General features: G+C 42.4%; 1 protein-coding gene across 1 annotated transcript in view; it reads left to right on the top strand.

Moving 5' to 3' along the window:
* Positions 1-10,354: 10,354 nt before the first annotated feature.
* The window catches only part of LOC127652300 (transmembrane protease serine 9-like), a 28,198-nt gene continuing 26,702 nt past the window's right edge, over positions 10,355-11,850 (top strand). Inside the window, exons 1-4 of the mRNA XM_052138440.1 lie at positions 10,355-10,468; positions 10,682-10,702; positions 10,799-10,961; positions 11,074-11,342. Of these exons, the coding sequence (XP_051994400.1) occupies positions 10,414-10,468; positions 10,682-10,702; positions 10,799-10,961; positions 11,074-11,342 (508 nt within the window). The 5' untranslated portion in view covers positions 10,355-10,413. The remainder of the gene's footprint in view (positions 10,469-10,681; positions 10,703-10,798; positions 10,962-11,073; positions 11,343-11,850) is intronic.

Below are 11,850 nucleotides of genomic sequence, written 5' to 3'. Positions count from 1 at the left end.
ACATTTCTTAGGAAAAATGTCCCATTTTCACTAGCCACTGACAAACCTTTTAAACAAATCATGAACTATGTTGCACCATGTTTCAAAAAGTTATCAATTATGTACATTGTAATGTCTGTAATGTAGTGAAAAATCTTAAATATTTTTAAATAAATCTTGTCACATTTTGAACTAATGACCAAATCTGCTGTATTTTTAATAAAATAATAACTGTTACATGTCATGAACACACATTTTAAATTGAATAATTCTTCAATATTTTAATTAAACTTTGCCATGGCACTGACATGTTGCCACTGACATCTGGTATAATTTTATTTGTTAGTGGGAAGACTGGCATTGCATGCTGTTTACCATTGTATTGTAATCTGGTGTGTAACTTGACACTGCAACTGTGAGAAACTCTTTCAGATGTGCATCAGTGAGGCGTGTTCTGTGTTTGTTCATGTCAGAAAATGCTGATTCACATAGATAGGTAGAACCAAACAGGCTGGCAACCTTCATAGCTGCTGTACACACACACACACCACTGTACTTCTCTGTGTCAACAAGGCACCAAAAGTTTGGTGCAGCCTGGTAGGCTTTGAGGTGGAGGTCATTTTGCAATGTTATGATTTCAATCTCCACCTGTCCAGCATCCAAGTTGAACGTTGTACTTAGTTGCTCAGCAAAGCTTGTTGTGTCCACATTCATGAAAGGATTGGAAATGAATGATACACATGGCTCAAGCTGATCTAGGTCTCAAAACCTATTCTCAAACTCTTGCCCAAGTCTGTTTATGACTTCATAGTACTTGTCTGCAACTTTGTCAAATGTATCAGATGCAGAAGCATTGTCTTTCAGCACTGACTGCACAGAGGGAAAGTGCAGCACCTTTTTTCTCTGTAGATCCACAGAGAAAATGTTCATTTTGGCTTTAAATGCATTTAAAGCACTTATCATATTAACAACAGTCTTGCCTTTACCTTGCAGCTCGCAGTTTAATTGGTTTAGTTTCCCAGTAATGTCCGTCAAAAATGCAATGTCAAGTGTCCACTCTGTGTCCTCTAGCAGTGAGACGTCTTTGCCTTTGGACTGCACGAACTCTTTGATTTCACCCAAAAGTGACAAAAAACGAAGTAAAACTCGTCCTCTGCTGAGCCATCTGATTTCTGTGTGTAGTAGCAGGTCACCATATTCAGCTGCCATCTCCTCCAATAGCACTTTGAAAATCCTGTGCTGTTTTGCTTTGGAGCGGATATTGTTTATGATTTTCACAACGGGAGTCATCACGTGCCCAGAGCCGATCACTTTGGCACACAATGCCTGCTGGTGAATGATGCAGTGGTAATGCAGAAATTTTGGGAAGTCTGGGTCACCTTTACAGTGAGCTGATGAAACCTGCATGTCGGCCAATCATAGCAGGAGCCCTATATGTGGTCACCGCTACCAGCTTTTCCAATGGTACCTTTTTCTGCACGAAAAACTCCTTCACTGTGTTATAAATGTCAACTCCCTCGTAGTTGTCTTTATGGGCAGTAGTGTCAGGAGTTCTTCTATTGTGGAGAAATCTTCAAACACCATCCGGATAAAACCATCAGCTGCGCTGTGCTGTCCACGGACTCGTCGCACTGGATGCTAAACCACCTGCACCTCGCCAGATCCCGGTCCAGCTGATCGACCAAGTTACTGGACAAAGCTGACACTCGTCTAGCCATCGTAGATGCCCCCAGTTGGACGTCGGAGAGAGTGGCGATTACATCGCTTCCATATTTCTCGTCTTTAAGTACAGTGTTAGCAATTATCATCATTGCTTCTTTGACAACTTCTCCGTCTGAAAATGCCTCCTTCTTCTTGATCAGGAAATGCGTAGTTCTAAAAGAGGCTTCGGTTGCTTTTTGTGACTTTTTCGCTGGCCTTGTGAAAAAAGCTTGTTGCTTACCCGAAGCTGTCTTTAGCTCAAGGGCTTTTTCTGCCCGTAGTGCGCTTCCCGGTGGGTAGTTAGCAGTTTTTGTGATTCGTAGTAAAGTGTCTCTCCACATTGTGCCGCTTTGCTGTTGCCACAATCGCTCCGCATATAAGACACACGCAGATTTCTTTCACAGTCGTAAAAAAGAACTCCCGACTCCCATTAGTTGTGAAAGTGATACGTTTTCTTTCTTTTTTCTGCCATGTTTTTGGGGTAAGAAACTACGTTCAGCGCCAATCTTCGCTGCGCCCTCTAGCTTAGCCTACTCTCCACGAGCACTGTATTGTCACACACACAATACTGACCGAACTGGAGTACGTCAGAGTTTACCTAAACTTATCTAAACTTCATGTATAAGAAACATATTTTTAAGATATTTTCATTTTTTAAATCTATATAAATGCAAGTGTGATTAAAAAAAAATGAATAGCAACAGAATAAAATCAAATTTTATACGCAGCTGAGTTGTGCTATTTTTAGAACAGGCCTGCGGGCGACTCATGTGGTCTTTGGGGGTGACCTGGTGCCCGCGGGCACCGTGTTGGTGACCCCTGCTCTACGGTGACTCTGTGTAAGGCCCGGTTCTACGGGATGCGGAAGATCTAAGTGGCCTACCACCTGCTGTCATAGACATGATCAACCAAGCAAGAGCTCCCTCTACCTTGCCCTGAAGTGGCACTTGTTCGCAAATTGGTGTTCTGCCTGATCCGATGACCCGCAGAGATGCACAGTTGGGTCAGGGCTCTTATTCCTGCAGGAGAGGCTGGAAGGGAGACTGGGCATGGCTGTTCCCCTCATGAGGTCTCACCATGGTCCTTTCAGGCCTTCAGAGACCCCCCTTCGAGCCACTAGAATCAGTCAAGCTTAGAGCCCTCTTCTTGAAGACGGCCCTCCTGATAACGCTCGCTTTCATCAAGAGGGTTGGGGACCTGCAAGCATTCACTGTCAGCAACACTTGCCTGGAGTTCGGTCCAGCAGACACCAATGTCGTCCTAAGACCACGACCGGGCTACGTGCCAAAGGTTCCTACGACCCCCGTCAGGGACCAGGTGGTGAAACTGCAAGCCAGTCCGGTGCGTGCTTTGCGTACTTATGTAGACCGCACGCAGAGCTTTAGATGTTCTGAGCCGCTCTTTGTCTGTGTTTCTAGTAACTTCTCCTTCGCTAGGTAGGATCTACAACCAAGCTACTTGCATGTGTGGCTTGAAAACCCAAGTGACGTATTTGCCACAATTACCTCCCCCCAGCCTGGGCAGGATGTGGTCTCTGCAGGGATTTTCCCCCTGAAAGAATTGGAGCTGGAAAAGAACACCCTACCCGATTGCATATTGTTACGAGCCAAGGTAACATTGAGGTTGCGATGAACTTGCTGTGAGTAAAATGGCAAGAGACAACACGTAACGAAATAATGCGAAAGAAAAAATTATTTATTATACATAAGTGAATTAACATATACCAAAAATATGACTAATGTTAATAATAATAATAATTTGAATATAAACAAAGAAAATAATAAGCAAAATAATTAACCCAAGAGAATAAAGGGACGTAATTAGTGAAGCCAAATGAATAAAAAGAACAAAACACAACTCAGTCTGACTTGTAAATCAAACCTCTAATCTAACTAATAAACAAAAGAAAAGTAAAGACAAACCTCTTCAGCTTCAAATGCCCTCTCTAAATTACACTGACTAACAAACACAAAAACATACAAGGGTGGCATTCACTTGCTTACCTGATGTGTATATACATAGTTTTCCTAGGTGTTGTTTTGTGTAAGTCACGTGACATTTTTACCTGTCCACATTACTCTAGGTGAGCTCAAACCACACCATCAAAAGGGCAAAAGTAAGAACATAAAAGGGAACGTGTCACAATAATATTCAAAACGAGATGGCAAAGAAAATAACAGAACATAACAAACGTACAGGGCAACAAAGCAGAGCGACAAGAAAACAAGCTGTTCACGCGTTCTTGGCCGCTTCCCTTTAACTGCTCGCGGGAAACTTGAATGGCTGCAGGGGGAGGAGGTGACGTCATGTCATAGATGGAAATTGACAGCTCTTCCAGCCAACAGCAGACCAGTGGCTGAGCGAGCCTAAGAATTTTGAGAGAGAGAGAGAGAGAGAGAGAGAGAGAGAGAGAGAAACATCCACGCGCAACCACAGGGACGTAACACTCCCACCCTTAAGAACAAACCTGTTTGTGAAAATAAAAACACATGCAATACTTTTACACTCTCGAAAGAGCGTCAGCCAAAACATTATCAACACCCTTTTTGTGTTTGATCTCCAAATTGTAATTTTGGAGTACTAGCGCCCAGCGCATCAAACGCTGATTTTGAGTATACATCCGAGATAAAAACACCAGAGGGTTATGGTCTGTAAACACTGTGACAGGAAGACTACTAGAACCAAGGTAAACTTCAAAGTGTTGTAGGGCAAGCAAGAGAGCGAGTGCTTCTTTTTCAATGGTAGAATAATTAAGCTGATGCTTATTAAACTTACGAGAATAGTAACTAACAGGATGATCTATACCATTTTTATCTTCCTGAAGAAGAACAGCTCCAGCACCAACGGTGCTTGCATCGACATCAAGCTTAAAGGTGTGTATAAAGTCAGGTGCAACAAGAACAGGTGCATTACATAAAAGCGTCTTTACACAATCAAAAGCATACTGACACTCCACAGACCATTTAAAAAATTTAGATGGGCTGAGTAACGCAGTGAGAGGATTAACAACAGTCGAGAAATTTTTGCAGAAACTGCGATAATATCCAGCCATACCCAAGAATCTTCGTAACTCTCGTCGGGTGGTAGGGACTGGAAATTCCGCAATAGCTGTGACTTTAGCCTCTACCGGTCGTACCTGGCCTTGTCCAACCTCTTTACCGAGATAAGTGACAGTCGCTCGGCCAAACTCGCATTTTGCCAAGTTGAGGGTTAAGTTAGCTTTACGAAGGCGTTCAAACACTGTTCTCAACAAGCACACATGTTCCTTCCAATTCCCAGAGTATAAAACCAGATCATCGAGATATGCATTGCAATTCGGTACATCAGCCAAGACAAGATTTACAAGACGCTGAAAAGTGGCTGGAGCGTTTCGGAGTCCGAAAGCCATCGCTGTATACTGAAGGAACCTGTCTGGGGTTACAAATGCTGAAATTTCTGATGCTTGTGGAGTAAGTGGTACCTGCCAGTACCCTTTCAGCATATCCAGCTTAGTAACAAAACGAGCAGACCCAATATTATCAATACAGTCTTCCATTCGTGGTAACGGATAACTGTCTGGCACCGTTACGGCGTTCACCTTACGGAAATCAGTGCAGAATCTAAACGTGCCATCAGGCTTAGGAATGAGAAGACACAGAGAACTCCAGGGACTACAACTAGGTTTGGCTAAACCATTCTCCAGCAGATAACTTATTTCTTGACGCATAATAGATTTCTTAACTGCATTTATGCGATAAGCATGTTGCTTAATAGGACGAGCACCGTTTACAACAATATCATGCTGTAATACATTCGTTTGTTTAGGAACATCACTAAACAGACAGTTAAAATCAGATATTACTTTAACAATGTCAGTTTCCTGGTCCAAAGTTAAATGATTAAGATACGAGTGAATATCTTTTAAAATCTCTGAGTTGGTTAACCTTGCACACTGCTGAGGAGCATTGCGAAGCACAACACCATCCTCGTCAGCCCCTGAGATACCAGAAGATGGTAGTTCCACGGCTATTGCGACAGACGAGACAGCGGGCCCTGCAGTCTCCTCTGAAGCTTTCACCTCAGGCATCTCCCTGTCATGGTAAGCTTTTATCATGTTTATGTGACAAACTCGGGTTTGACGTCTTCTGTCAGGTGTGTAAAGCATATAATCAGTTTCACTCAGTTTCTGTTTCACCACATACGGACCAAAGAAACGGGCAGACAAAGATGATCCAGGAACTGGTAAAAGCACCAACACTTTATCACCAGACGAAAACGAACGCGCAACTGCTCTCTGATCGAACTTGCGCTTCATGCCTTTCTGAGCATTTTCCAAAGATTCTTTAGCTAGTGACCAAGCAGTATGCAAACGATCTCGAAATGTACTTACATAATCCAGTACGTTAGCATTCGAGCTCGGATCAGTAGCTAAAATGTGCTCTTTAAGAACTTTCAAAGGTCCTCTCATCTGATGTCCGAATACGAGTTCGGCTGGGCTAAAACCAAGAGATTCTTTTACAGCCTCTCTTACTGCGAATAGAACCAAGGGAACACCCTCAACCCAGTCTCTAGCAGTGTTCATACAATATTTCTTAAGCATCGACTTAAGTGTCTGGTGAAAGCGTTCAAGTGCGCCCTGGCTTTGTGGATGGTACGCACTTGAAACTCGGTGAGAAATTGCCAAAGACTCCAGTAGTTGTTTAAAAAGTCTTGATAAAACATTTGTGCCCTGATCACTTTGTATGATTTTAGGAAGTCCGAAAGTAGAAAAGAACTTCACCAATGCTTTACTGATAACGGGCGCGGTGATTTTTCTTAATGGAATTGCTTCCGGAAATCTAGTAGCCATGCACATTATGGTTAACAAAAACTGGTTACCAGATTTAGTTTTAGGCAATGGCCCAACGCAATCTATGATCACATGCTCGAACGGCTCCCCAATAGCTGGTATGGGACACAGTGGAGCAGATCGAATCACTTGATTCGGCTTCCCAACAGTTTGACAGGTATGACAGGTACGGCAATATTGAACAACGCATTTTTTTTAACCCTGGCCAAAAGAAGTGTCGCAATATCCTATTGTACGTCTTTGTAATTCCTAAATGACCAGCAAGCTGATGATCATGTGCTAAACATAGAACATGCTGACGATAAGGAGAAGGAACGACAATTTGATATACAACATTCCAATCTGAATCGTTAGTGTTAGAACACCACTTCCTCATCAACAGATCATTTTCAACAAAATAAGCAACTTTTTTGTCTTTAGCCAAATCAAGAGAAATAGCAGAATTTAAAACAGTGATGAGAGACTTATCCTCTTTCTGTGCAGCAATAATTTTCTCTCGTGACACGGATAATTTTAAGGCATCCGCATCAGACACATTTACTCTGATGTTCTCTGACTGTGAATTGTTTTGCTTTGTCGACGTAACAGTACACAGTGATTCGTCACCAGCAAGGAGAGGAAGAAAAAGAGAGTCAGACAGATCCACCATATTACCCACTTTACGCGACTGAGCACGAGTGACAGCGCATGCGGGGAAAACCCCAGGGTAAGTATTAGACAAATCCTCTGACTGGCTAAACTCGTCTGGTTTGTCAACAACCTCTAACACGGGCAATATTTTCCCTCCGGCCAGGTCATTTCCAAGAATAAAATCAACGCCCTGAACAGGAAGAGAAGGACGTACTGCCACTCTCACGAATCCCGTACATAACTCACTCTGCAAATGTAGACGATGCAATGGTACAGTTATGCAACTCATTTCAATGCCCTGTATTATTACACTTGAGCCACAAAAGGTATCTTCAGACAATGGCAACCTATCTGCGACAATAAATGATTGCATTGCACCTGTGTCTCTAAGCATCCTTATTTCTTTCTGATCCTCACGATTACCATTTAAGGAAATTAACCCTTTCAAGATAAAAGGTTGATAACTATCGTCAATTTTCTCCTCACTAGGTACAATAACAGTTGGCTTAACAGCTTCCACAAACCCTACACTTTTAGGCTGCTGTTTGCGTTTTAAAGTCAAACAGTCTGCTATCACATGTCCTCGTTTGTGACAATAAAAACATTCACGATCTTCCCTTGTACGAGGTGGGCTGTGTTTAGAGCGTAACGTTTGGTTTTGCAGAGGAACCGGCTGTGATCTCTCTGGACGTACAAGTGCAAAAACATTTTTGTGGGTTAAAACAAACTCATCCGCTAGCACGGCTGCATGGGATAACGAAGTTACTTTCTGTTCGTTAAGGTAAACCACAACACGATCGGGCAAGCACCCCTTAAACTCTTCAAGCAGTACAAGCTCTCGTAACTCGTTAAAGTCACTAACTTTACTGGCTGTGCACCACTTGTCAAATAAAATGCCTTTGTCCCTTGCAAACTCCACGAATGTCTGGGTAGAATTTTTTTTATGTCCCCTAAACTTCTGCCTATATGCCTCTGGAACTAACTCATACACGCGAAGTATAGCAGACTTCACAGACTCATACTTTAAACTCTCCTCTAATGATAAAGTAGAGCAAACCTCCTGAGCTTTACCAATCAACTTGCACTGTAATAATAAAGACCAGACGTCTTTAGGCCAACGAAGAGAAGTAGCTATGCGTTCGAATGCATTAAAATAAGAATCTACTTCTGATTCTCTAAACTGAGGTACTAAGGCAATGTGCTTGCTTATGTCAAATGTTACCTGGGATGAATCAGACCGCGGAGGAACATCAGAGACCGGACCTGGATTCGACTGCGCAGCCGAACCGGCAGCAACCCTCATCGCGTCCAGATCGAGCTGTGGCAGCTTCACCTGAGTCTCCGCCTCAATTTCGAGCCTGCGTAACTCCAAACGCAGATTTTGCTCAGCCTGACGTGCTTGGGCTTTCTCTTGTGCCTCATATTGCAAACGGGCCAAGCGGACTCTGAGTCGCGCGCCGTCTCTGGAATCAACAGAACTGGGAGAGAATGGATCAAACGGTGGCATGCCGGCCTTAGCCTCGGCCATCACCTCCGCATTAGCGCGACCGCTCCGCTTATCCTCATCATCCACAAGGCTGAGATTTACCACTGCAACGTCACCCACACCGACATGTCCGCTAGCCCCATCATCACCCACGGTATTTGACATAGGAAGAACATTACTCTCTCTTAACCGCTGTATTAGCTTACTCCTTATGTCACTCTTAAGTGCCTGTCTACTCACGACAACCTGATAGTGGTCAGCTATCAGCACCAAGTCTTGTTTCCTGCACGAACTAATCTGCTCTAAGGACGGACTGGCAATAAATTCCTGCAAGTTAAACCTTTCCATAATGCACAACCAGAAAACGAGCACAACAATACCACTCCGCATAAATACGCCGCCAAAATAACGTATCGTCACTTGCCACCAGCACACACACAAATGATCACAACTATAAATTTATTTGGGATTTTAACGATCCCGGACGAGCCCCCATTAAATGTTACGAGCCAAGGTAACAGTGAGGTTGCGATGAACTTGCTGTGAGTAAAATGGCAAGAGACAACACGTAACGAAATAATGCGAAAGAAAAAATGATTTATTATACATAAGTGAATTAACATATACCAAAAATATGACTAATGTTAATAATAATAATAATTTGAATATAAACAAAGAAAATAATAAGCAAAATAATTAACCCAAGAGAATAAAGGGACGTAATTAGTGAAGCCAAATGAATAAAAAGAACAAAACACAACTCAGTCTGACTTGTAAATCAAACCTCTAATCTAACTAATAAACAAAAGAAAAGTAAAGACAAACCTCTTCAGCGTCAAACGCCCTCTCTAAATTACACTGACTAACAAACACAAAAACATACAAGGGTGGCATTCACTTGCTTACCTGATGTGTATATACATAGTTTTCCTAGGTGTTGTTTTGTGTAAGTCACGTGACATTTTTACCTGTCCACATTACTCTAGGTGAGCTCAAACCACACCATCAAAAGGGCAAAAGTAAGAACATAAAAGGGAACGTGTCACAATAATATTCAAAACGAGATGGCAAAGAAAATAACAGAACATAACGAACGTACAGGGCAACAAAGCAGAGCGACAAGAAAACAAGCTGTTCACGCGTTCTTGGCCGCTTCCCTTTAACTGCTCGCGGGAAACTTGAATGGCTGCAGGGGGAGGAGGTGACGTCACGTCATAGATGGAAATTGACAGCTCTTCCAGCCAACAGCAGACCAGTGGCTGAGCGAGCCTAAGAATTTTGAGAGAGAGAGAGAGAGAGAGAGAGAGAGAAAAACATCCACGCGCAACCACAGGGACGTAACACATATTATAACATTAAGATAGCCCCAGCCGCTTTTACACTCTACGCGAGAAGCATAGAGAAAGAGAAAAGATTGCGGCTGGTGTGGCCTGCTCCCATGCTTTTTCAAATTCAGAGGTAAATGAGGCCTTCAAGAAAGACCCCTAGTACCACTTCAATCGACACAATGTCTCGTTCCCTCCATCTGGGAACGGAGATTACAACAGTAACCTAGAAGTTTTCTGACATGCAGCCTGACGATTCTGACAGCTCAATTCTTTGTGCCCATAACAGGATATAAATAAGTAGCACAAATGGAAATTGAAGAATGTTTAAGACAGAGGGAGATGGAGGTGTGTCAGTTAAATGTGGTAAAAGAATGTTTGCTTATACAAGGAATGTAGGCGTGAAGAAAAGAGGTTAACAGGGCTATTTCAAAGAAAGAGACACTCTGAGATCTGTTTCGGAGATGACAATTATGCTCCAACTACTGAGTGCAGTGTTTACAGTTGCTCTTCTAAGAGGTAGGCCTGTCAAAACTTGATTTGGTACTATTTTCGTACTACTATGAAGGTCTATAGCTCAACTGGTAGAGCATGGCGTTAACAACACCAATGTTATTAGTGTGATTCCAAGGAACACACAAACTGATAAAAATGTATAACTTGAATGAACTTTGGATAAAAGTGTTCGCCAAATGCATAAAATGTAAACTTAATATGTTTACTGTTTTCTAGGATGTGACGCACAACTAGCAGGTAACCAGATTTTCACAACATAATTTAAATGGACAAAACTCTTGATATAACTGGTTGTTTGTCTAAAACATGCTTTCTTTCTTTACTCCTTATCAGAATGTGGCAAAGCCCCTCTCAACACAAGGATAGTAGGGGGACAGAATGCTTCTGTTGGTTCTTGGCCATGGCAAGTCAGTCTTCACAGGAATGGTCAACATTTCTGTGGTGGATCACTCATCAACAATGAATGGGTCTTGACAGCAGCTCACTGCTTTGACAGGTCACCACATAACCATCAGTAGATCACAGACCAACCCTTCCAGAGATAAATCATCACGTTCCACTCAATTAATATACTGATGGTTAACACTTTCTCTCTCACTGAATTCCAGTACTTTAACTGATGGCCTAACTGTGTACCTGGGGCGACAGACGCAGTCAGGAACAAATTCAAACGAGGTGTCCAGAACTGTCTCACAAATCATTATACATCCAAACTACAGTTCCATCTCTTATGACAATGACATCACTCTCCTGCATCTGTCTTCATCTGTGAATTTTACTGACGTCATAAGACCGGTCTGCCTGGCAGCTGCAGACAGTACATTCTTCAACCGCACTGTGAGCTGGGTCACTGGATGGGGAGATACTCAAACCGGTGGTAAGAATTTAATCAAATTCTCCAAAACAAACATAATATAGAGAATGTGAAGTTGACGTCATGCTGTGTTGAATTCTGGGTAACTGTTTAGTGTAGACGCCATATTAGGAAGATCATGCTTCTTTTCTGCTAGTGCGTATTAAATAACAAAAAATGACAGCTTTGGTCACAAGCCTAAAAATTTTAATCAGAAGTAGTAAATAGCTTTGAACTCACCTCATTGTTACGTAATAACATGACCTGTTGAACGACAGAGATGTATTTAGGGTTATGTTATGTAACAATTGGGATGAGTATCAGCAGGGGCCCTACATACAAACCTAAAGGATCTTTTTATGCACATGTTGTAAGATTAACGTTTAACCCTCTGATTCTCTTTATTAGATCTGCACATTTGTGGTATTCGTGCCCAAATTTGACCGCCAATAATTAAGACAAAACTGAGGAGTGACACCTTACCTTTGCAAGTATGACAGTGCTTTCACAGTTTGCCGGCTTGTGGCTTAGC

This window comes from Xyrauchen texanus, chromosome 12 (assembly GCF_025860055.1).
Source record: "Xyrauchen texanus isolate HMW12.3.18 chromosome 12, RBS_HiC_50CHRs, whole genome shotgun sequence".
In the NCBI taxonomy this organism is placed as follows: Eukaryota; Metazoa; Chordata; class Actinopteri; order Cypriniformes; family Catostomidae; genus Xyrauchen; species Xyrauchen texanus.
The sequence above is the reverse complement of the archived record's forward strand: the minus strand, read 5'-3'. Positions and strand labels throughout refer to the sequence as shown.